The sequence below is a fragment of the Tachypleus tridentatus genome, chromosome 6, assembly GCF_004210375.1.
Source record: "Tachypleus tridentatus isolate NWPU-2018 chromosome 6, ASM421037v1, whole genome shotgun sequence".
Classification (NCBI taxonomy): Eukaryota; Metazoa; Arthropoda; class Merostomata; order Xiphosura; family Limulidae; genus Tachypleus; species Tachypleus tridentatus.
Window position 1 is genome coordinate 158,380,794 of NC_134830.1, and position 25,760 is coordinate 158,406,553.

A 25,760-nucleotide genomic window follows, 5' to 3' on the forward strand; every position below is an offset into this window, starting at 1 on the left:
TGTGTAGCGTGAAATAATTTCTTTATTGAAATCTTATTTAATCTACCTAAACATTTAAGTTGAACGTTTTGATTTTGCAAATGAAGCACTATATTATTACTTTTATAGTTATTTTCAAAACGACAGTTATTAAGTGGTTTATAGTGTTTCGGATTATCTTATAATTACCAAAAGAATGTCCGCTAAAGAGAACTTGAGTATAAAAATCTAAGCCAACGTCACACGGGCGCTAAAATTTAGCAGACGTATGGGTTAAGTGTACTGCAAGAATCCACTTCAAAAGTTATCGACAATTAAAAATAATTTAGTGACAATGATTTATCATAAACAAATCTTACTACCAACAAATATACAAAAGTAACTTTTAGGTATTTTAATTGTTTTATTTACAGTACAAAGATTTGTGTATTCAATGTTTTATCATCAATAGAGTACATCGGCATGTATTTTCAAATCCTCTACACGCTATAACAAACAAAATTACCGAAGTGAATCTAGAGGCTAAAGCACCAATAGCAGTGAAACGGCTTCTTTCCTTTCTGACGTAAAACGACATATCACAGATTGTGGTATCTAGAAGGTAGTATATTTGGTTTGTGTAGTCGGTTGTTTGGCGTTGGCACGTGCTTTCGTAGTATAAGTTGCAGCCTAAAATTTAAAAATGGCTTCAAGAAGTGTGGTGGTTGCTCTTAATGGAATTCGTTTTACCCTTCGCAGTTTTCCACGACAAAATGTTTTATCTAGCCTCGTTATTAAAAGAACATTCTATGATTATTGTAAAGAACCATTTCAACCGCTGAACAGAGAACCAAAATGGATGTCTGCAGAGGAGGCAGTACAAATAATAAAATCAGGTTAGTATAATAGTATCGTTAGGCTTAACATAAATAACATTACCTCCGACTGGAAGATGTATTCCAAGTTATGGATTTATAAATCGTATAGATAAACCATAATGTTTTTTTACAGATTAATGAAGTACTACTAAGAGGTTTACAAAGTAACGTGTTCACAGAAGAATACTGCTAAACAGTAGTGAGTAATACATATAGTAACTAATTTGCCATTTACGAATGATTACATATATTCAGCTTAGTTAGTGCGTAATAGAAATATACATGTGGCTTCAACCCTTATTGTATTGTGACTATCTGTCAGTTAGACTTAACATTGGCTCCTTATCGTTAAGATGCAACTAAACTATACGAGTTTATTAATGTTGTAATTGTATGTATATATGATGAAAGTTTACATTCTGTAAAGTAATACTTTAAATGCCATAACCCTTAAATAGAAAAATCTTTTGTATCTTAAAATGTACTTTTTCCAGTTTCTTGAGATTTTTAAGAGTATAATTATTATGCACCTTCAGTGTTCTACATTTGTTTATATATAGTATAATTTTATTGCTACTTTAGATACAGCATATGTGAATGTATGAATATATCTTTTTATTTTAAACACAAACGTTTTAACATTTTCTTCAAATAGCTATGTCCATTTATTGGTGGCTTTGTCAGTGTGCTGCTGTGCACATAGTAGGCTTAAGTCATTCCTAGCGTGATTGGTTGCCCTGTTTTATAGCAGGAGTCAGGAAGGGTTGAGGAGGTTTGTTCCCTTAACAGATGATCAGCAGTGCAAACGAAGAAAAGTGACGGATATACTTATAACATCTTTTTAGCTTATGTTTTTGGACTTCTGCCCTAACTCCTAGTTAATTTGTAGTTTAGTACTACCCCATGGAGACACGAAGAAGGCTTACATTGATGGTGCATTGGTACTGATGTGAATTTAATGTCAAGATATGAAACTTGTTTTATGAATAAAAAATTATTTTGTTAATATTTTTATATATAAACCATTATTCCTACTCCAAGCTATTGATTAGACTGCCAGATATAACTTTTTCAGAATTCTTACTGTGGAGCAAAACACACTAGAGCACACGCTGTAGCTAGGTATATCATGATAAAAGTAAGTTATGTATGAGATTGAAGAAGTAATATTTGACAGTGTGTTTTGTGTTCTGTTTTCTGATACATCTTATTACCTTAACTGTAAATTTCTTAGCAGCAGCACAGTGGCTCAGTTTTTTTTTGTTTTTTTTTCTAAGTACAAACTTTTTGCTCATAACTTCATAATCGTTTGAACAATTTGAAACCTGATTGCAGTTTTGGACTCGGGAGGTCCACTTTCATTGATGTATTTCGCCACACTCAAGGTCTCTTGCATTAATCTAATCCTGTCTAAAAGAATTTCAACTCGAGGGTGAACTGGTGGAGTTCTTCATGAGTCATAAAACTTAATTGTATATACATGCTTTCTATGTTTGGAATTGTTGGTGCACAAAAAAAAAGGGGGAAGGGTCTTATAGATTAATTTACTCTAAACCTGCATAAAAGAATTTCAAGTGCTGTGGCTGTTGAGGATTCCCACTTGTTTTTATCAAGCACATACATAATATAACCTGACAGAATATTTTATAAAACAAAACTAGATTTTCTTTTCACCAGTTCTATGTACTTGAAACTTGGCCAAAGTAAAATGGCTGAAAATCTTTCAGATAATAGCTATTGTTAAGCAGTGGAAAGACAGGGTGAAGATTTAATATATGAAAGATAATTTTTTAACGTAATTGCAGTAATTAGATTGATTAGTCTGCAGGCCTTTGTGTATCTGTAGTTTAGTAATAAAAAAATTCATTTTACCCCTGGTTCACTTATGGCATCTACAGTTGAGTAAAAGTTTTGTGTATTTTTTCAGTAAAAGAAAAATAAAGGAAGGACAGATTAACGTTATCCTATTAAATGATGTGTTAACCAATTCTGTAATCTTCAAGTTTATGTGCGTGTTATTTTATGTTATTTTATGTTGTATTTACAAATTTAATAATGATGATCAAAACAGATCAATCAAATGCTACATATCTGTCAGTCATTGTGAAACCAAAAAGGAATTTTAAATTTTCAAAATGATGACCATTTTTGATAAATCAGTATTCAACTTTGGTTTTTGTTTCTTCATAGTCAAGGTTGATAAATCTGGTGGAAAGTGAAGTCTAATAAGGAACAGCAAAGTCATGGCAACAATTGTAAATCATACTATAATGGAACTCTTGTTTATATGATATTCAGACTTTTTTATTATACAATGTACAACCCCTGACTTTGCAAAACTTTTATCCTGTGTGCATGTAGACCTGCAATAGGATCACAGTTTTTCTATTCCTTTTACATTTCCCATCATGGAGGACTTTATTTTTCTCCATTCTTAGGGTGCAGATATGTCTTCATAAATACATTATACACAGATCTAATGAACCTGCACCATCAATATAAATATAATAGTACTGTCTGTTGTATGTCCATGTAAATACTATGCAGGTTGTGGATGAATCTTTACCAGAATTGGTATGGAGGTTCATTAGGTCCATGGGGAAATGCACACAAATTTTCAGTTTTGCATTTTGCAGTTTATGAGTGTTTTTTTTCCACTGCTACTTTGTTCCTGTTGATGAATCTTCACTAAATTTGGCATGAAGGTTTCTTGGGTCCATAAGGAGATACAGACAAATTTACAGTTTCACATTTTGTGTTGGTTGTTTTTTTTTTTAAAATTATATATAAAGGAGACAACTTTTCAAATCCTAAGATAACCTTTCATTAATCGTTAATTTACATAATTTCCGTCCAGAGTACAGGTACCCCAACTAGTACATTTAATGAATGTTTCAACATTGCACATTATTCATCTTCAACAAATCTTTGAGAATCTTTAAAATAATTACAAATATAAAAATACAATGAATGATGTCAGGAAATTACAAGATGTTAAAATAAGAGTGAAAAGACTGTTTGAATTAAGTAAGGAGGACAAGTTTAAATTTCTTTTGAGACTTGAATATTTGTTCACAATGTATAGACTTTCTTTTATCAACTGTCATTACATCTAGAAGGTAGAACTGAAAGGTCTTCTAATGAAGTAAGTTGCATTGATGTTTCTTTGTAAGTATATATAGGAGAATTAGGTGAAGTTTGAAGTGCATTTCCAGTGCTGTTAGAAACTCCATTGTGTTCCAAGGTGCATTTGCAAATGTTGAGAAGTCTTGCCTATATTGGTGGCTTTACAGTTGGCATGCACATGACCTTTGAATGTAAGAGTGAAGGTAAAATGTTTTTAGTTTTAAAAAGCTACATACACAAAGTGATGATTTAAAGACAATACAGAGTTTTTTTATCTAGGAGTAAAAGGACTTGAGTAACTTATGTAGTTGGGTTTTAAGATAAGGAATTAGCAAGTGTTAGAGTGAATGTGGAACATGTTTTGATATTGTTCTTAATAAGAAAGTTACATTTTTAAGTTTTCTAGTTAAAATGAACAATATCCATTGTTTCTTAAGGTATTATGAACAGAGGTGTAATCCAAGCAGGTCTAGTAGACCCTGTGAAGAACAGTTAAGACTAAGTAACTTTGGTTTGGCAGAAAACTTCTCGATACAATGGTACAACTGTTAATAAAAGACAGTCTACATGTTGTAAACAAAAATCCAAACTTGCTTTCCCTGCTTTATTCAAGTAGTTCTCTCTCCCTTTCTTTTAATTGAATGTTTTGACTTCTTAACAATATTCATTCTATTTTTTATATTAGTAATTATGTTGAAGATGGAACATACATAATTGTTGAAGATGGAACATACATAATTGTTGAAGATGGAACATACATAATTATGTTGAAGATGGAGCATACATAATTATGAAATGTTCATTAATGATGCTTACAGTTGTTGCCATGGCTCTACTGTTCACTAGTATCCAATGTTACTTTGAACTTGATATCTTGTTTATTGTTGGAAATACGTACAGTTTCAAAGGTCTCCCTCTGCTGTCCTATCACATTCTTGATGTAGGTGTTTAATGAATAACCGGTCTTTGGTCCTCTGTTGTTTTTTTTCTGCACGGAAATGAAAGTTCCTAAATGATACATGGTTGATCACTCATTGAAACAAACAAATCAATAAACACGTTAAGAATGTTGAAGTGTATTAGTTCTGTAATTTATCTTGAAAAATTCTGTGTTCTCAATGCCAATTTTAAAGCTACACGTTGAAACCTGAGGATAGTTTCGTTTCATAATGTTTTTGATTTTATTTCTCAAAACATAATTACATTCACCCATAAATTGGAGAATACATTAAAATGACAAATTTTGAGGATAATAGCTCACTTATAGAGGGTATGTACACACCATTTTAGTAGCATGTTTAAATGTTTCTTGAATAATGACAAATGAAAACTATAATAAAATAAATCTTTTACATGTTCTGTTTATTTATGAAAATAATGGCTGTTACTGTTAGTATAATATAGTTTATAGTATGTAACTATCTGTAAATGATCACCAAAATCGTTTGTATCGAGATACAAAAAAAGGTCATATTTCATTTATTTCCTGTTTTCAGCTGTAAACTTGACATCAAGATGTTATTTGTTTAATTCTAAGAATAAATTTGCGTGATCGTGTTTGTTCAAGAGAACAGAAATGTTATGAACATAACCTTGATATCTAATAGGATTAATTTTGTGTGGACGGTTATTCAACCACTGTTTCTCATGATAAAAAAACACAAAAGAAATGTTTGTTAAACTAAGTGCTGACTTTGAGCCTGTAGCAACATCCATCTGATCACAGAGGTGTTGTCAAATTTAACACAAGATTTCTTTATGGTAAAGTTTAATAACTCAATTAAAAAAAAAGTTTTGTTAACCTTTGTTAAACTGTATAATTTTGAAAACCCAAATTTTTTTCCATTTGAACATTTTCCATTTCTTGTAATGGAAAATAAAGCTTGGAGATGGTTTGAATTGGTAATAAAAGAAACTTTATTACAAATTTGCAACATGTCAGCAAGCTTATATCGACATTGGGCACAATACAGGGAAACACTTTCATCCCTCGTTAATTACCAAAGCAGTTGAATCCAACAGTAGAACATTTGGAATACAAGAAGGGAATGGACATAATCTCAGTTAGTACAAGTATATACTTTCTGTTCTTTGACATACAGGGTGGCCCATAAGTCCCTACCCATCCACATTGTGTCTAAACAACATTATAATACTAATGATGAGTCGAAGGCAGCTGTTACCGTGGCATTTGGAACAATAACCCCTGCTATGTTGAGGAAAATGTCTTGCAGAACATGGCGTCGCATAATATTATTTAGCGAGAATGAGTGACAGCACATAAATACACTGGATACATGAGATATATGGATGGGTAGGGACTTATGGGCCACCCTGTAGCTACCAGTTAGAGTAAATCTCTCTGATGAAATGATAATTGGTTCATGTAATTGCTTGACAAAATATTTGAGTTGGAGTCACGACAGTTTATTGTATGATGGTAAAGTAACATGACTGTTCAGTACATGTCAATAATTTGAAAGATCAAGCTGTCTAGATGTTTCAGGTTTACCACATATGAATATATAAATATTTCATGAGTCTGAAGTGAACAGGATTATAGATATCTAGGTTTTATATTCTTTCTATAACTACATGTTAAGTACTCTGCATGTCTGAGAGGTAGTATTACTACAGTCACAAATCTGTGATTTTAAGAGTTCTATCTTCAGTAAGTTTTGTAACTAAATATTATTTCATGTAATGGAATAACTTAGTATATTGGATGTATTCACAATGTTTCTGAGTTTAGAAAACTTGTAGTTTTCACTCTCACTTTAATCTTTAAAGTGTAAATATTATATGATGAAATTAAGATTTAAAAATAATTTTAACTTGGGTATTGGAAAATAGAAAACATTTAAATCCACAGAATTTGTCTAATGATTGGTCAGTATTTTTTGCAATAGGTATTGATAGCAAATAATTTTTTTTAACCCACATGTGCTGAAAGAACATACTGAAACCTACTCTAGAATATGCATATTTTATATGCTTGTGAAAATGGAAGACATTGTGAATGATTCTTTACACAGGAAACACTTATTTTATGGCATCATAACTCTTAATCTGTTAAGAAATTATCATGAATAATTAAGAGTAAACAACTCTTAAACTGTATTCATATTTATAGGGTAACACTTACCAGACTTTTGGTTATTATTAAACCTGGACAACTCAAAATAAAAACAGTGCACACTCATGGAATGTGATATTATGAAACCAATTAGAGAACAAAACCAATAGAACGATAAGAGAAACCATCATTCACAGGAGCAAAATTGAAGATAAAAAGTCAAATAATTGATGCTATACTTGTTGAATATTATAAATAGATTACATCAAATGTATTTGTAGCTTTCAGTTGGTTTACTTCAGTTGTCATTAGGCATGAACGTTGATAAAGAGTTAGTTTAAATCACATTTGAAAAAGTGTGATATGTGTAGAACTTGTCAGTAGTGATATGATGACATTTTATAATTGAAGGACCATTTCATCCTTTAAGACCACCCCTGTACATCCATCCCTGAGAAGAAGAAAAATTTAAATTTATGTTCTATTGTTTAGGGGTCATCTCTTCCCCTTTTAAACTCTTGAAATATTTTGTCTTATACTGTTATTAACAAGAGCTCTTTCCATAAACTAGAAGTGGTAGTGTGATTACTAACAAATAATGATATATGTTTTTTATTATTTGGTTTATATTTCTTAGTGTGTTTGGGAAGGATTCCAATAAGTGGTCTTGACTTACAGTTTAGTTACATTTTTTTATTACTGCATTCTTAAAACCAGTCCAAGGTAAATTTCATAGGAAGTATAGTCAGTGTAATAGAAGTATGAAACATTTGCAGGTGACACTGTATTTGTTCATGGAGCTGCTGCAACCCCTCGGAAGCTTGTGCCTGCTATGGTGGAACATGCCAAGAAAGAAAAGCTAAAGAACATTACAGTATGTCACATACATACAGAAGGTGCTGCAGAATACAACCATCCAGATTGTGAAGGTATTGTAAACTAGTGTCTGTCAACTTACAGTTTATGAAGGTATTCTAAATTAGTGATATTTGCGTGTGTATATATGGTATAAACAAAGTTAATCATAGATCAGGCCTTGCATTTACTATTTTTATAACTTTTGAAGGCAAATCAGCACTACAGATGACAAGTCATGGTTAAATCACTTCTTGTCTATGTTAGATTTTTGTTAATGTTTAGGTTTTTCTTTCTCTTCAGTTGTGGTAAACATCAACACTTTGATAGTTACTGGTTTTATACTGTCCAGTATAATGCATAACAAAAAATATCATTTGTTTTTAAAACTGAAACACTTAATAGTTGTATCTGTACAGAAATGAGAGTTTGTTTGTACTTTCAGCTGAATATTTAAAACAGCACAAACACATTTTATGTATAACAGTTTATACAAAATATCCATATGACAATTTGCTCCTCAGTGTTGAGTACAGCTCTTTCAAAAGTAATTTAGTTTACTGAAAACTTCCTTAATGCACATTTATTTTGTTCAGTTAGACTTTCTTTATGTTTTACTATCTTAAATGAAAATGAAAAACTTCTAGTCCTCACCTCATTTTAGCTTCCAAGAGGATATTACTGTTCTTGACTCCCACATAAATGTTAGTTTTATGTGGCTCTTTAAAATTAATTTCACTTGGAATTTACATTTGCTTAGCTTGATGTTGACGAATATAGGACATGTCTCATTTACCTTTCAAAAACTGATTTTTAAATTTGTTTAGCATTTTTTTAATTTGAATTTTGACCAACAAAACAAAGCTATTTGAAATTAAAAATCAAACCTTGATTTTTTTATATTTTTTTTTTAAATTGTAAGAGAGCAGTTGGAAAAATTACATGGATATTGAAAATATTTTTTTCCCTAAATCTTTCATATGTTAACCAGGCATATTCAGAAGTAATTCCTTCTTTGTGGGTGGAAATTGTCGTGAAGCTATCAATAGTGGACGAGGTGACTTTGTGCCCATTTTCCTGGGAGAAATTCCTTTCCTTTTTCACAGAGAGATCGTTAAACCTGATGTAGCCCTGGTCCAAGTCACACCACCAGACAACCATGGTTATTGTAGTCTTGGGTCAAGTGTGGATTGTACAAGAGCTGCTGTACAACATTCCAAAGTAATAATAGGTTAGTAATGAACTCTAGGATTTTTAATTGAATAAAAAAGACAGATGTTTATTTCAAGTTATTAGAATTTTTATGTAATTATTAACCTTTTTTTTAACCAGGTCACTCTTGATGACGAGAAACCCGTTTGAAGTAAAAATGTATTTCACAACAGCTGGTATGGGTATTAACACTTCTATTGACAAGGAGAAGATGACTTAGGAAGGTCAAAATGGTATTCTCTCTTTATCAATAGAAGTGTTAATACCCATACCAACTCAGGTCTGTTGTGCTGTGTGCACACATTGCACTGAAACTTAGACATTTTTACCTTTGTTTAAAAACAAATAAAATGACAGAAGACAGTTGTAAACAACCCACTAAAGAATCGTACTCTGTGATCTATGGGGCTGGGGTTGATTGCACCTTTCATATTTATTCACCACTGTTTTTAGAAAAAATATAGTTGAACTGTTTCACTGAATATCTATGTGCATGTTACTCATAATATCACATGCTTGGAGTTCATTGTTTTCTTAAGAGAGTGTGAAAACAATCGTGTTTTATTGAAATATTGTGGATTTAAATTAATGTAAATATGTACCTGCAGTTTTTTGACAGGAACTATAAAAAGTGTTTTGCTTTAACTTTACTAATATTCTGTTGGTGTTCTGTCATCTAATTGGGATAATAGAGCTTTGTTCTTGTAGTATTCATGAGTTAGATTGATATTTATAGATTTGTTTTGTTAGATTTTGTGTTAAGGGAAATGAAGTCTATCTATCTTACCCATGCCTTTATTCTCCTGAAAAGGAATAATGAACTATTCAAAAGTGCTTGAGTTTTAGGTCTCATTTTGAAAATATTACAACTTTTGTAGGTGATCCTGTGCACGAACTACTTAACCTGAATTCCTAATTTTGAAGTGATAGATTACAGGGAAGACAGTGAACACTGCTAACTCTGGGCTATTCTGTTTTACTGAAGTTGAGAAGTGGGATTTGATCATCACATAACATCCCCTGTGGTTCTGACGTTTGGAGCGTGACTTTTCATTTGGGCAGTAACGGGCTGTAGATCATAGAACAGTCCACCTTGCTAACCACAGATATATAAAGATCCATTTCACTGTAAAATCTTTGTACAGATGTGTTGCATATACCAAAGTTGTTGTAGTTTTTTAATAATAAAAAAACTCAGTGATGTAATTCTTTCTTTGTGGGTGGAAATTGTTGTGAAGTGGTCAATAGTGGACGAGGTGGCTTTTCGCCCATTTTTCTGGGAGAAATTCCTTCTCTTTTTCGCAGAGAGATTGTTAAACCAGATGTAGCTTTGGTCTAAGTTACACTACCAGACTTTGTTGTGATGGAATATGATGTGTTACCCAAAGAGTGAGTGACACATTTTTCTATCTATTCTCTTATTTTTATTCTCCTTGAACTACTGCTCCTATTTTCTCTTGTGATAAGGTATTTTAAAAATAATGCTGGCAAAATTAAAGGGGAGATCAAATTCACAACTTGACAAGTAACTTGCTATAATTGTTTACCTATGAGCATGTATTACATAGACTAGTGTTAAACAAACATTTTATGAGCATGTCTTTCATTTATAGTTTCTGAAGGTATTTATAGTATCACAGAAATATTGCATTTGGAAGGAAAATGGAAAGATTTTGGGTCATAGAAGAAGACAGTTAGGGAAAAGGGCAAAATCTGGGAAGAAGAACAAGAAGGGTTATCAAAAAGTGTGGAAGAAGAAACTATACTGACGACTGAGTTCTGTACAACTGTTATCAGTCGTGCCAGACACTGTCATAATGTTAGAAGCACTGGATGAAGTGATGATGAAAATGTGATGTTTTTATAACAATATTTACCTTGATTTAAAATTCTTTGCAAGTTTTGAAGGTCATTTTGTTGTTTTTTAATACTTCCATTTGAAGGGTATGTTGTCCGAAACATGAGTTTATACAGTTTTACAAGACAAATTGCTCTCTTGGCATCAAAACTATTATATTTATAACCACCTGAGTCCCACAAATATTCCTTATTCTGTTATTTTCATGTGCATTTATCTTACATTTCCTTTCAGGCACTGTGTTATATCGTAAGTCTTGGTTTATTTTAAAAAATGTTACCCAGTTAGACAAACTTGTATGGTCTTAACATTTACTTAAAACTACCCCTAAAGTAAATAATAAAGTATTGTAATGACATTACTTATAATGGTATGCAGGGCATAAAACAGGTATGAACATCCAGATTTATGAGTTAAAGAAATTTGCAAAAGTAAATAATAAAACCCATGCTAAAGGAAAAAAGTAGGTAAAAGATTTTATAGCAGTCTATGAAATGAACTGAAACTACATTATTTCAAAGTAAAATAAGTATAAAGTTATAATGAAAGCAAACTTAGCTGAATGCACAGAAACATCTGAATTTGAGTTCACAAACTGATAAGTACATGGTTTTGAATGATGTGTGTATTTTAAACCTAAATATGATTAAAAAGGCAATTGTTTTTTTAAAGGAAATTACAATAGGTTCAAATGTTGTTTGTGTGAAATACTTTGCAAACTAAAATTGAAATTGAAGCCAGACATCATATATACGATATCATCATTGTGCCATCATGTAGTCTTGTTGAAATAAAAAGCTTGACTTGGAAAAAAACACAAAAAAACAGATAAGATTATTCTAAATGGGGAAAGCCAATATGCAATCCAGACTCCTTGGACAAAAGCCTCTCTAATAATATAAGATTTGTAGTATTTGATCAAGAAATATACAAGTTACAGACAGACACATGCAAGTGTATTATTTTTATAGATTGTATGAATAATTATAGTAAAAGGAAGAACCTGAATTATTTTTAGATACTCTCTGACTGTGTAAATTTATATAAATTTTAAAGTACTTGGGCTGTTTTAACAGCTAAAGCTTCAACTTACAAAAATAATGTAACTGTTTGCCTATAAAGTTACAATGTGTTTTTTGCAGGCCAGGTAAACCCACGGCTGCCCAGGACATTTGGAGATGGATTGATTCATAAGTCTCATTTTGACGCTCTTGTGGAAGGACAGGTGGAACTCCCTGAATTGAAACCCCCAAAATTGACTGATGTTGAACTAACTATTGGAAAGCTAATTGCAGACAATCTGGTTGTAAATGGTGCCACTTTGCAGATGGGTAAGCTGGTACATTGCAGATTGGTAAACTAGTTATGAAATCTGGAAAGTCAATTTATGTTTATATTTACCTTTTATGCATATAAGTATGTAGGACATTTCCAAGTTGTAAAAGTTCTCTTATTGTTATGGAATTTTCTAGAATCAAATATTTAATCTTCTTTGAGAGACAACTTGCATAAAGTTATATTATTTGTCACAATTATAAAAATATAAATACACTCTCACATTCCAAAATTCTATTAACCATGCTCTTAATAAAATGCTGCCTTAGTAAATTGATTTATTTATGATTTTTTCAAAATACTTTTATTCAGTCGTGCATTTGAGAGCTTTCTTTATTTACGTTAACTGCATGAATCAGTTTTCATGAGTTCAATACGTTGTATCTGTTATAAATAAAGATTATTTATCAAGTTTTGTTTAAAGTTAGTGATAAATCTGAGTATGGTCTGTGGTGCTATAAATACCTACATTTATTTTCTGCTTCTGTAAGTTAAGGGAGAACGTGTCTCATTTTAGTTAAACAAATGTGCACAAAAACTAATAATACAGTAACACAATGTGTTTAAATGAAACTGAAATGAAAACAATGCTAGCAAATTAAAAGAAGGATAAAAATACTCAACTTGGTAGTTAACTTTCTATAATCATTTACCTATGAACATCTGTTATATAGACCAGTGTCACAAAGTAATCAGTCAGTGTGTTCAGTTTATCCAAGGCTTCTAAAGTTTCCAGTTCTAGTTTCTTATTATAAGTTTTGATTAATTCAAGATTGTTTGGGTTAATTTATTTAAGTGTCGTGACTACAAAACAATCAATTAATCAAAGTTAGGGTTTCTTGTTTTTAGAACTTTACAGATTTCACCACTTTATATAATATTAATTATACTTCTTGTTTCCATTACTAACCCTTCATCCTTGTTTATTTTTCTGTTATTTCTCTAGCTGTCCCATATTCCCTTTCTCTTACACATTCTATATTTCTATTTTCTTTATCTCTTTATCTCTTCCTTATGTAATTGCTACATCTGAATCTTATTATGGTTTCTGGTTTTCTTGCTCTAGTAAATAGTTTTGCTAACATCATCTTTCAACTGATCTTTTAGTGCCTTCTATTTTATTTTGTCTCCAGTATTCTGTTTGCTTATCTTGTTCACCAATGTCTTGTGTCCCATCACATCTTCCAACTTCAGCTCTTCTTTAGGAACTCCTAACATTTTAATTATCTAACTTGTGGGTAAATAGTTGTTTAATATTAACTTCTTTTGAAGAATTAGAAGTGACTCCTTCACCCATAGTAAAGTTTAGTAACTTTACCAGTTACTTTAAAATATTGGGAGATGGAGCTATTTTAAATTTATTTCATGCTGTACAATGCTCGAACCTAGGATCTCCCAGTCTCCTGACAGTTGACTCTTAAATAAACATCCCTCCTCAATATTGGGCAATAAAACATATAAATGACCTGTTACTGTGAAGAGGGACCTTGGGTGTTCCCCAAAGAGTAGGTGACACTTATGTTGTAATTTCTCTTTCATTATCCAATCTATCCTCTATTTTATCTTTCTTGGACTAGTGCTCCTGTTTTCTCTTCTAATAAGGTATTTAGTTTCTCCAGTTTTCATTCTTTCTTCCTGTAATTAGTTTATTACATATTTATTTCTCTTTTCACTTCTGTTATAGTCCTTCCTCTTTTTGTTTTTGTTTCACAAGAACCTTGTTTTTTATTACAATTTCTACTTTTTTATCTTTTTAATATCCTTGTCTTCTTTCTTACTTTCTCAGTTTTGCACTGTCTTCCCTTATTTCTTGTTTTCTTTCAAACATGTCCATTTATTTGTTTCGTGTTCTCCATTCTGTTATCTTTTTGTTTCATTCCTCTAACACATTAATACATTCTCTTCTTAGCCAACTTCAAATATTTTTTTGCTTGCACTGCTCCAGTTCTCATCCACCCTCTCACATTCCTCAAGTTTTTGCTCATTCTCTATAAGTTTTTCAATTAATTTACACAACTTTTTCTCTTTTGTTTTATTTACCCTTCTGTTGTTTCTTTGTTAACATGTACTCTTCTCAATTGACTATTTATTTTAATATTACACAGGCCTGCAAATTTAAACTGTAAAATTTGTTTTAGATTTAATAATGAATTATCCATAATTCAGGTATGCAGAAAATAGTATTCTTTTGTCAGGATAAAGGTACAGTGTGACCAAAAGTGAGTTTCATTGGAAATACAGTTTCAGTTGAGGAAATATGTTAACTTTCAAGGCATTTTGTACTCCTCAGATGCTCAAGTCATCGGACTTATTTAAATGTTTTTCTATACTGCAGGTATTGGTTCCATTCCGGATGCTGTTCTGGCCAGCTTGAAAGGTCACAAAGACCTGGGAGTTCATTCTGAAATGTTTAGTGATGGTGTTGTAGACTTGGTGGAATCAGGCTGTATCACCAACCACCAAAAGAAAATCCAACCAGGCAAAATTGTGGGTAGTTTTACCATCGGCACTCGACGTTTGTTTGATTTCATGGATAATAATCCATTCATTAGTAAGTGAGATTTATGTTGTTTTTTTGTTTTGTTTTTAAAGCTAAAAAAACTGCACAAGTAAAATAATTTCTACTTTGTTAACCTTTCCTTGACATATTGATCATGTTATAAAACATTGAAACATCATGAAGTTATTCATGTTATAACTTTGAATTTACAAAATGTGTTATCACAAAATTTGGTAAGTTTTTAGTAAACATTACAAGTCTGTTATATACAGAAGATCAGAATTTTTAGTGAAATATTTATAGTAAATATTTCTCTATTAACTTCCAAATCCTTTACTGAGTTAATTTGAATTCAGAGTTTTTCATGTTAACAATAAAATTATTCTTTTTAATGTAAAGTTTTTATTTCATTTGTGTGATTTCTACCTCTAGAAATGCTTAAATAGATTTCGTATGTTTTTTTGTTTTATAAATAAAATATTGAACGTTTTGAAATAAACAAATGGTCCTTTTTTCTTTTTCTCCAATGGATTTATGATTCTCGGTGATTTTTTAGGTTTTTGCGTATTCACAGTTTAAATTTTTTACCGATGTACAAATGGTTTTAGTGCCTGGCTTGTACCATGTATAGAGTTTATTCCTGCCTGATGGGTAGTTCAAGACAATTTAGAAATTCAATTAGGTTGTTTACAATATTAAACACGAGCTGATGAGCTGTAGTTGAATACCTGTTCACGAACCTTTTGCAATAGTTCATCATTTATGCCATGAACAGCTTTATTTCAAGGTGCATGAATTGTTCTTGTTTACGGCTGATAACAAAGTTACCACATTTGTCTAAAATAGTTGCATAGAAGTTTTCACTGATTGATTGATTGGAAACTCTCCACTACTGACTTGAGAAGTTTCTGAATTCAATCATTAGCTTTTATAACACCAAATTTATTAAAAACAGAGAAAACAAAATAAACTAGAAATTGTTTTGTACATTACTCATTTAACATAAACAATATTGTTGGCCTAACCTATATATACTATTGATTCACAAATATGATATCAAAACTATTATACTCAATAAGATGTATTAGGTTGAGGAATAATTCGTGAGCGTTTTTAAATAATTTCATTCAAGCATTACATGTAAGACTATACAATACTTCAATGCATGAACACATTACACCCAAAACATTTATTATGATACTTTATTTCATGTAATACCTAGGTATATAGTATGCATTGTTTTAAACGAAATTGCAAGAAATTAAATGCGAAAAGCAGATGGTGTCGAAAATGCTTGATTTTTGTCCACTTGACATTCCATTTAATGAGCTGAAAATGAAAGCAAAAATTAAAGACATATGAAAATCAAACACACCATCTATTAGAGCAAAAAATTATCTACCAAATGACATGAAATATTTTGTGAAAGCTTTTTCATTTATGAATATATTTTTTTAATTTGAAAAAATGCTCACGAATTATTCCTTAACCCAATAGTTAAAACAGATAACTATATTTACAAAAATTGTAGTATATATGTTAAAGTTATGTATGACAGTAACATATACTTTTTTAATGTACAAGTGGACCAAAACTAACAGGACTAAATATACTTTTTTAATGTACAGGGTGGTCCAAAACCAACAGGACTAAATATCCTTTTTTAATGTATAGGGTGGTCCAAAACTAACAGAACTAAATAAATATAGTCATGGTACATCTTAGTCCCATTATTTTAGGACCACAATTTATAGCAAACATTTTTCATTTCATTTTTTCTTCTTCTCTTCTTCAAGTGATGATGGATGTTGGATATGTGAACAGCATTCCCATAATTGCTACAAACCCAAAGGTAACTGCAATCAACTCCTGCATTGAAATTGACCTTGCAGGTCAAGTTGTATCTGACTCAATTGGTACTCGAATATACTCAGGTTAGTAATGTCACTTTCGGGTGTTGTACTCACGGGTTTTGTAATGTTTTATGTTAACTTCTAGTTAACGTTTATTTTATTAATTGTATTAGAAGAAATCCATTCAGAAAGGAGGGTTTAAATATTTTTGTGGAAGTTACTAATATTTTGAGAAACTATATACCATAAAATCATAAAATTATTGTCTCATGTTTTATTTGTAGTTAGTAGAATACCTTGAATGTTTCAAACATTTTTATGTGATATCTACTTGTGGTTTAGCCTTTTACCTTAATTTTCACGTATCTTCTAGAGTAATAACAATTTTGTTTCCAAACATTTTAATGATAAACATCGTAAAGATCATATTTAACGTAAGCAAAATGGCAAATGATGGCTAAACAGAAACTTCTTCACATGAATATAAAGAAACGCTGCATAATAAAGATAAAATGGCAACGTTGGGTTTTAAATCAAACATCTCGGATGTTGTAAAAACATTCAAGAATCACTTACTTGTATATACGTATATATAGTGAAAGAAGTAACTTCAAAACTATTAGCATATTAATTACATTAATTGTTAATAGGGGATAAAAATTGGTGCTATAAAAATAATAATGAACTCAAGACAAACCTTAAACTTTTATGTATAATGTTGTTTTAATCATAACTGAACTAGAAAATAATGTTATTAATTATTGGCAAGTTAAAAACAATTTTACTGTGTTATAATAAATATGAAAATATTTCTAAAACTAAATTTTCAATTAAGGAAAATGCCCTTTTTTGTCACTAGAGGTAGTAAATTATCTTTAAGTAGCTAAAATGTATTCAGTGTAGCTGGAACTGGAAAGATAAACTTTCAGTAGCTGGTCCTAACTCAGATATCCTGAGTTATACTTAAATGATTTTACTAGAGATGAAATGAAGGAATACAAAGTACACATTTTGAGTTAGAATATGTTGTTCATTTTAAGATGTTTTTTAAAGTTTTATCTAAGAATTGTCTTTTTTACAAAAAGGTGAATATGAGGTATTGTATAATGATTAGAGTGGATCTATTATTATTTTTTTTTCTACTTTAGGAACTGTAAGAACTTACAAGTGTGTAGGTTGCAAAGAGTAATTTTACAGTAAACTTATTTTGTTTGTACTTTTAACATTAATATAATTTTTAACTGTAACTGATCTTCTCACAACTGGCTACGGACAGTGCAGTAGGAATTGAGATGTTGTGAGTGTTCACTTCTGTGTTTTTAATTGAATTTCCATATTTGCTGATTAGTTTTTCATTTAGTTTGAATATTGTCTGATAGTTGGGATATCCCAATGTTTCTTGGGTGCTGTCACCAGAGGGAATTTCCATTATGACTTTAAGGATATAACTGGAAATTGCAATGGGACTTTTATAAAATATTATTAAGGCTTATCTTGTATGTGTATGTATTTGCATAGAAGTTGGAACAAATTTGTAATAGCTCAGTTTGAGGATATATGCCTGGAAGACAAAGTGTTTGTGAATAACTTCCACCACAGATACAGTTCTGATTTTTAAAAAATTACTTTTATCATTTATAATTTGCTAGATTTATGATATTGTTATATGATAGAAAACAAATTATATTTGTGTGAGGTAGACTGACTGACTTAATTAGATAATTTTCTTTACTTTGTGTCTAATTTTGTTTTGTCAGTATGTTAGTGTTTGTAGGCCTAATTGCAATTTGAATAAACAAAGACAGTTACCAGAAACAAATCTAGTTCATATATATGAGTTTTAAGCTCATTACATATATTAAATAGACCTTCTTATCAGTTTATGTATTACGTACACACACACGTGATGAAGTTGGATTTACAGAACAAAATTTTTTGACTTCCAGAAACTCTCATATTTTTTTTAAGTGACTTTCAAAACATACAAACATTTAATTTGACTCTTAGACAGGTAAGAAAACCAGAAGTGATTTCAAATGAAGTCCAGTTTTAATGTAACATTGTAGGATAACATGGGACTTGTCCATCTTGGCTGTTTCATATTATAAACTAAATTTTAAAAAAATAACTTAGAGCCAGCTCTTGTTATTCATATACTTATCAAGGTTTTTGTTACTCATTTAAATTTACTGTTTCTATGACATCTGAAAGCAACCCATTCCAAAGGCAAATCATTTTGTTAGAAAAATAACTGTCTTAGCTGAAGATTACTACCACTCTGCCAAAATTTGTCCCACAGTTCTGTTAAATATGAAAAAAATTGATGCACCAACACTATCACTTCCCTTTACAATCTTAAACCCCTCAAATTATTCTTTTTCAAGAGAAAACAGTTTGAAATATTTCAGCCTCTCTTCATATGACAATCCCTTTCATCACAGACACCATTCTAGTAATCCTCTTTGAACTCTTTCGAACGATTTGATGTTTTCCCGAAAGTAAGGAAATCAAGACTGAACAGAATATTCCAAATGTGGCCAAACCAATGACCTGTATAATGAAATGATTGTCTCTTTAGACTTATATTCAGTATTTCTGTAGATAAAACATAAATTCCTTTTTGCTATAGCACTTGCAACAGTACACAACTTGAATAGCATTGTAGACTGATCAACTATTACATGAAGATCACTTCCTTCATAACATTGTTAAGGCTATTTCCATCCAAATTATACTTATAACTCAAATTATGAAAACCAGTATGCATTATCTTACGTTCATTATAATTAAAACCCATCTGCCATTTTTTTCCAAACTCACCAAATCCTTGTATAAATCAGCAGCATTTTCTTCACAGCCAACAACACCCGAGACCTTAACATCATTAGCAAGTTTAAGCTATGTCATTGATGTAAGTCAAAAAGACCCAAGTTTTTAATAATACTTACCTTAATATTCCTGACAATATGATGAAGGTTTGATTATTTAGAATTTTTTTACTTATTAGAAAAACTGTGATACTCTATTTACTTAAATTTTTCTGTTATTAATTTCTTAATGTCTGTTTAGGCTTTGGTGGTCAAGTGGACTTTTTGAGGGGTGCAGCAGTGTGTCATGATGGACTTGGAAAACCTATTCTAGCTATGCCATCCTTATCAAGTAAAGGAGATTCCAAGATTACACCATTTATCAAGCAAGGTGTGTACATTGTGGATAATTTGGTAAATAAAGAAATGTTGACAGATGTCTGTGAAATAAATGTCACAACAGCATAGTGCAGTAACAATAGTGAAACAAAGTTAATAAATATTAATATTTGATTGGTAAAACAGAATACCAGAGATTTATTCTGGTGATACTGTGACTAATGTAGTAAAAGTGTATCAAGGCTAAATGCAATAATCTAATTTAAACAGCTTCTGGTTCTTTCCATCAACATGTAAAAAGGGTGTGAAATAATACAAGTTTCACTGCAGTGTAAAAATTACATTTTCCTTATTGTTTGTTAAGGTTTCTTGCTGTCGAACATTTGATGACTGAAATGTGAAGTCTTAGCTTACACCATGATAATTGACTTCAATAACTGTTATTGTTTATTGTAGATGCCTATTTTGGTTGGTAGTTAATAGCCATTGTTTTGTATAGATCCCAGCATTTTATAGTTTCGATGTTAGTTTCCATTAAAACTCTATAGGCCAGTATATTTTTGTCTTATTCTTTGTATGCAAGTCAGACTGGCTTCATTCTTTACAAATAATAAACATATATTCATTACACTGCTTTATCTATTACTTGTTGAGTACATAGTAAATACTGAGATGTAAAGAATGGCTTTATATACTGATTCTGGTTTTGTTGAGTTTATCAAGATACCTGAACTTTGATTCCAAATGTGACAAACTTTAGAATTCATTTATCTGTTCATTTACTTGTGACTTAGGCTAAGTTTTTTTGGGCTTTTTTTACTATGGGCTAATGGGGGGGGATTTATAATATTGTCTGTTGTATTTTAGTTATTGAGTACTAGGCAAAACCTGTTTAGAATTTTTTTTCATTGTTTTTTCTGTTCTGTTTGTTCTCTGTTATTGTTGTATTGCAGTCAATGTTGTAAACCATAATTCTGTGTTGTCATAATCTTATGACCTCATCACTGTCATCTTTTTATTCTAAGAACCAAAAAAAGTCATAACAGCTTCAAAAATTAACTATATTTTTAATCATTGTGTGTATTATTTTGGTTCCATATTGTAATTTGTGTATCCAGTACATTATTTTCTATGTAAGGTTTCAGGCTTTTGTACTATTACTACAGAATGTCACTTCTACAGCTCTGTGATGACAAAAGAAACCCACCTGTAGAGAAAAATATATACATAAAAACAGCTGGTATGGATTGAGAAAATTTTTTCTGTAGAGGAGCGAACAACGTTTTGACCTTCTTCGGTCATCATCAGGTTAACAAATAAAGAAAAGGGTAACTGACCAATAGCTGACCATATGTTTGAAGGGGGTTGTGTAATTGAGCGTAGGAATGTAGAGGGCGTGATTAGATGTTGGATATATTTATTAATATTGGTATAAAGGTGTTCCTTTGTATTGGTTTATATCATTTCTTAACCTCAAAATTACAAGAACCGATACACAATTTAAAACAGGAATCGACCGAAAAATCACCCATACTGAACTATACATTCCTTGGGACTCAGCACATGAAACAAAACGAAAACTCAACATACTAAGAAACCAAATAAACACAGCCATAAAACTATGCTCACCAGATAAAATTAACGACGTATTAGACAAAATAAAACAATACTTCATCAACATCAATAAGTTTCCTCCACAAACAGTAGAAAACATTATACGCATGCACCTAGACAAAAAGCAAAATCAACCAACAAAAGTAAATGTATCTCACGAACCAAAAAATCACAAAACCATATACTGCTGCATACCATATATTCCCGACATCAGCAGACAAATAACCAACATTTGGCAAAACCTAGTAACAAAATATGACATTACAGTTAATACCAAATTTATTCAAAAACCAGGCACAAAACTAAGGTCTATACTATGTAAAAACTACACTGACAAACATAACACCAACATTATTTATAAAATACAATGTGATAACTGCCACAACTTCTATTTTGGAGAAACAAGTAGAAAAATGGAAACCAGATTCAAAGAACATAAAAAGTCACCTTCACGTTTTCGACACTGCAAAATAAACACAACATAACCATAAAAAACACCCAAATACTAAAGAAAGAAACAAACATAAACAAACACAAAATTAAAAAAGCGTTACTTATACAACAACTCAAGCCCAAACAAAACCAATACAAAGGAACACCTTTATATTTATATTAATAAATATAATCAAACATCTCAGCATACCCTCTACATTCCTACACTCAGTTGCACAACCACCTTCAAACATGTGGTCAGCTATAAGGTCAGTTACCTCTTTTTTTCTTTGTGAACCTAACAATGACTAAAGAAGGTTGAAACATTGTTCACTCCTCTACATAAAAATTTTCTCAATCCAAACCAGCCGTTTTTACATATATATTCTTATACAACTCTGTTTTAATTTTTCACCCCATTGTACACTTTGAATACACTGTATTACAGTACTTCCAAAACAAAGTATCGTGAATGTTAAAATGTAATTTTGAACAATCATAAGGACATATTTAATGTATGCATGATTCTTTGATCTTTTTACCTAAACTTTTTAAACTCAGACTAAACTACACCCATGTGAGAGAAAGAAAAGTTACAGCTAACAAGTGTAGAAACCAAACATGAAAGTTTATTAGAATGTGGTACACTAGTAGTGAATGTGTCATTTAGAAGTTGATGTTTCTGTCAAAATAGTCCAGAAATTAAATACAGGAATAGTGTTTGTTTATTTCAGGTGCTGGTGTTGTCACAACTAGAGCACATGTCCATTACGTTGTGACAGAATATGGAATTGCATTCTTGTTTGGAAAGAATATTCGTCAGCGAGCTCATGCTCTGATAGAGATTGCTCACCCGACTCACAGGGAGTCTTTGGAAAAGGCAGCATTTGAACGTCTGAAGTGTATGCCTAGTCCATAAAAGACAAACCCTCAGAAATATGGAAAGTTTAGGAAACTTTGGTGTTGGGAATATTATTATGATAATTTGATTTTGTCTCAGCAGATAGTGTATATTCACATCCTTAGCACTCAAATAGTGAACAATGATTTTTGTTTTTTGTCAGCAAAGAATACTTTAGAAAAATGTTGCACATTTTGAATGTGCTTTTAATGATGTATGCCCTCTGATGTTTTGTTTATATTCTTTGTTTGTTACAGTAACTGGATGTTTTGGGATTGCTTCTAGAGCAATGTTGTTTTAATCATTTCAAAAATGAATGAAATTTGTCTATAATGTACATGATTGATATAAGTTTGTTTGAAGTTAGAGTGGAACAAATAAAACAGGATGTTTTAATGGGATCTTTCAACCCTCACATTAGGATATCTTATTCTTTTAACAGAATAGAATCAAACCTAGGATTCAGCAGAGGTACTTACGTATAAGCTATAAAGCTAAGTACATAATATTTCTAAATGTTAAAATTTCTTAAACGTGTGACTTAATATTTAGAACTTGTTTTGCTGAATGTTATCTATAAGCCAAACATTCTGAGATGTAAAAGGAGAGACCTGGAATTATAAGTGGTAAATATGTTGGTCTTTTAAGAGTAACATGAAATCCAGTTAGGTTCACAGAGGTTTTTATCCAGTGAAAATAACCAGTTATTGTTGTCTTACATTTCAGACTAGCTCTTGTTAATTAATATAAAGGGTGTTTATTGTTAATAAAAACAAGATGATTTGTCATGAAAATAGAATTTAACAATTAGTTTTTAGTTTTATAAAAGTACTTTAACTCCTTTTACACATATAATAATCCATCCATTATCCCTGATTTCGAACAATACCAGTATTTAAATGTGTATCTACTTACAAAATGTATTTCTTTTGTAGTTAATTCAGGAAAAGATTTGACAAATGAGGTTGCAACTCCCTTTGCAATAGACAAACAAAGGGACCCATAGGCCGACTAAAGTTACTCGTTTGTTTGTTTCTTTTCTTTCAAGATATAAATATACAGAATGATGTGCTGGAATTTCAAACTTTCTTTAACTGAAACTAGAGTACCACTACCCTATCACAACCTACATTAAACACATATATACACACAACCACTACTTGTTCTTACATGAAGAACAACCCCAGCAAAACCCCTTTTATTATTGTTTTCGAGATTAAAATATTGCATAATACATATTGTGGGTGTGTCTGTTTTATTTCTTCCTCTTTAGCTACAAAGTGTATATTCAATAAAACACCATAGGACTGACTGGCACAAGTTCTATCAAATTCCCAGTAAAAGGCATCCTAAAAAAGATAGATATGCTTGTTCAATATGTGTTGTAGTCTTAACCCTTTCTGAAAGTGATTTATTTTTTATTATCACACGCCATTTATTTGCTCTGGTGATTTATTAGAATTAAGTGTTTAGTAAATAAGGTCAAGGTGCTGTAAATAGCCAGTTTTATAAGTATTTTATTTAGCTGTTTTTGTTTGTTTTCATGTTTTCTTTCTACACATACTACACAGCACAAGTCTATTTAAATATTCTTGAAGAAAATGAAGTTTCGTTATGATGTCTAATATCAAAATTATGAAAAGTATGATAAATTTGATAATAATTGTCTGTCTGTTTTCTCACTCTGTCTGCCTTTTGCATAAAAGTCAGAACTTTAAGATACTTCGTAATATATTAAAATATATCACTGTTATATCTCTGATGGCTAGATGATACTAAAGTTTTATAATCAGAAGTTATACATAATTTGTGTGTGGTGGTAAAGCTTGAACAGGGTAATTTGTTATTAAAACTTCAAAGACATATATGCAAACCTTTTTTTCTCTAATGAAAGACATGGTTGGTAGACTCCTGTATACAAGTTTTGTTTTATTTAATGAAAGACACAACTGAAAGAGACTTTTCTCATTAAAACTGTTAAATAAAAGTTAGTAACTTGAAGTAATAGAGCTGTTTTCACCCCTTTTACTTTGTGATCTTTCTGTATCTTCAGTGACAAAAGAAATGTAAACATTTCAACTCTATATCTTATCAGTCAGTCCAAGTGTCACAACTAATGTTTTCCTTCTGTTGTTCATTTCTCTAAATCCATTAGTTACTAAATTAGGCCAAGATATTTGTGCTGGTGTTGTGAAAAATTGGTTTTGAACAAAGGATCAGCTGTTTTTATGTCTTTGAACATTTCTCTTGTGTAACTTTTGCCTTTGAGTATATTATTAATATACTATGATAGTAAATTTAGATACAGTATTTCTGTAAGTACTGCACTGAATTTTGTTTCTCAATAAAAGTAAAATCTACATATGAGAAATCGGGAACAGCAAGTTGTTTACAACTATGTCAAAAAACAAGTGGTACTCTGAAAGTAAAAGAATAGGATATATAATAATTTTATATATATTTGTACAATTCTGAATATTGAAATATACTTTGAAGTTACTACTGTTTGATATTAAAAATATGGTATTGAATGTGAGTACTGTATGTGGCGACATTTTCAACAAATAATGTCTTTTTTTTGTTTAACTCATTCCTCTGTCTGCTATGTGAAACTTAGGCAATAAAAATTTGTTTAGAAAGCTAGCATCAAAATCTTACCTCAAAGTACATGGAGATTGTTCTCTAGGACTAGTATAGTTTTCCAAAAGTACTTTACTAAATGCATGTAACTAGCCTTTCAATATATAGTTGAAAATTAATGATTAGGAATAGCATTGGATCTTTAACTGGAAGGAAACAATAAAAGAGTTTCTGTTAACTTTCTAATTACTTGTCATAATGAAACATTTTGTTAGTATTTAAAGATGTTATGGCAAATACAAAAATGTACTTACATGTATCTGTGGTAATTGTTAACATCTTTTATAATGGGAGTAATGTACTAACATGTATCTATGGTAATTGTTAACATCGTTATAATGGGAGTAATGTACAAACACGTATCTATGGTAATTGT

General features: G+C 30.8%; 1 protein-coding gene across 1 annotated transcript; it reads left to right on the plus strand.

The window, feature by feature from the left end:
* The first annotated feature begins 411 nt into the window (after positions 1-411).
* LOC143254241 (succinyl-CoA:acetate/propanoyl-CoA:succinate CoA transferase-like) lies at positions 412-25,387 on the plus strand. The gene is made up of 8 exons (XM_076509084.1): positions 412-854; positions 7,815-7,967; positions 8,885-9,124; positions 12,106-12,294; positions 14,634-14,849; positions 16,595-16,732; positions 19,721-19,849; positions 22,578-25,387. The coding sequence occupies exons 1-8, from the start codon at positions 662-664 to the stop codon at positions 22,760-22,762; spliced, it is 1,443 nt and encodes a 480-aa protein (XP_076365199.1). The 5' UTR covers positions 412-661; the 3' UTR covers positions 22,763-25,387.
* The last annotated feature ends 373 nt before the right edge of the window (positions 25,388-25,760 follow it).

Bases quoted from the DNA above. Each gene is read 5' to 3' on its own strand.
- LOC143254241 (XM_076509084.1), top strand. From the start codon at position 662: ATGGCTTCAAGAAGTGTGGTGGTTGCTCTTAATGGAATTCGTTTTACC. The intron at 12,295-14,633 runs GTAAGCTGGTAC...TCTATACTGCAG, and splicing joins TGGTGCCACTTTGCAGATGG to GTATTGGTTCCATTCCGGAT. The intron at 14,850-16,594 runs GTAAGTGAGATT...CTCTTCTTCAAG, and splicing joins GGATAATAATCCATTCATTA to TGATGATGGATGTTGGATAT.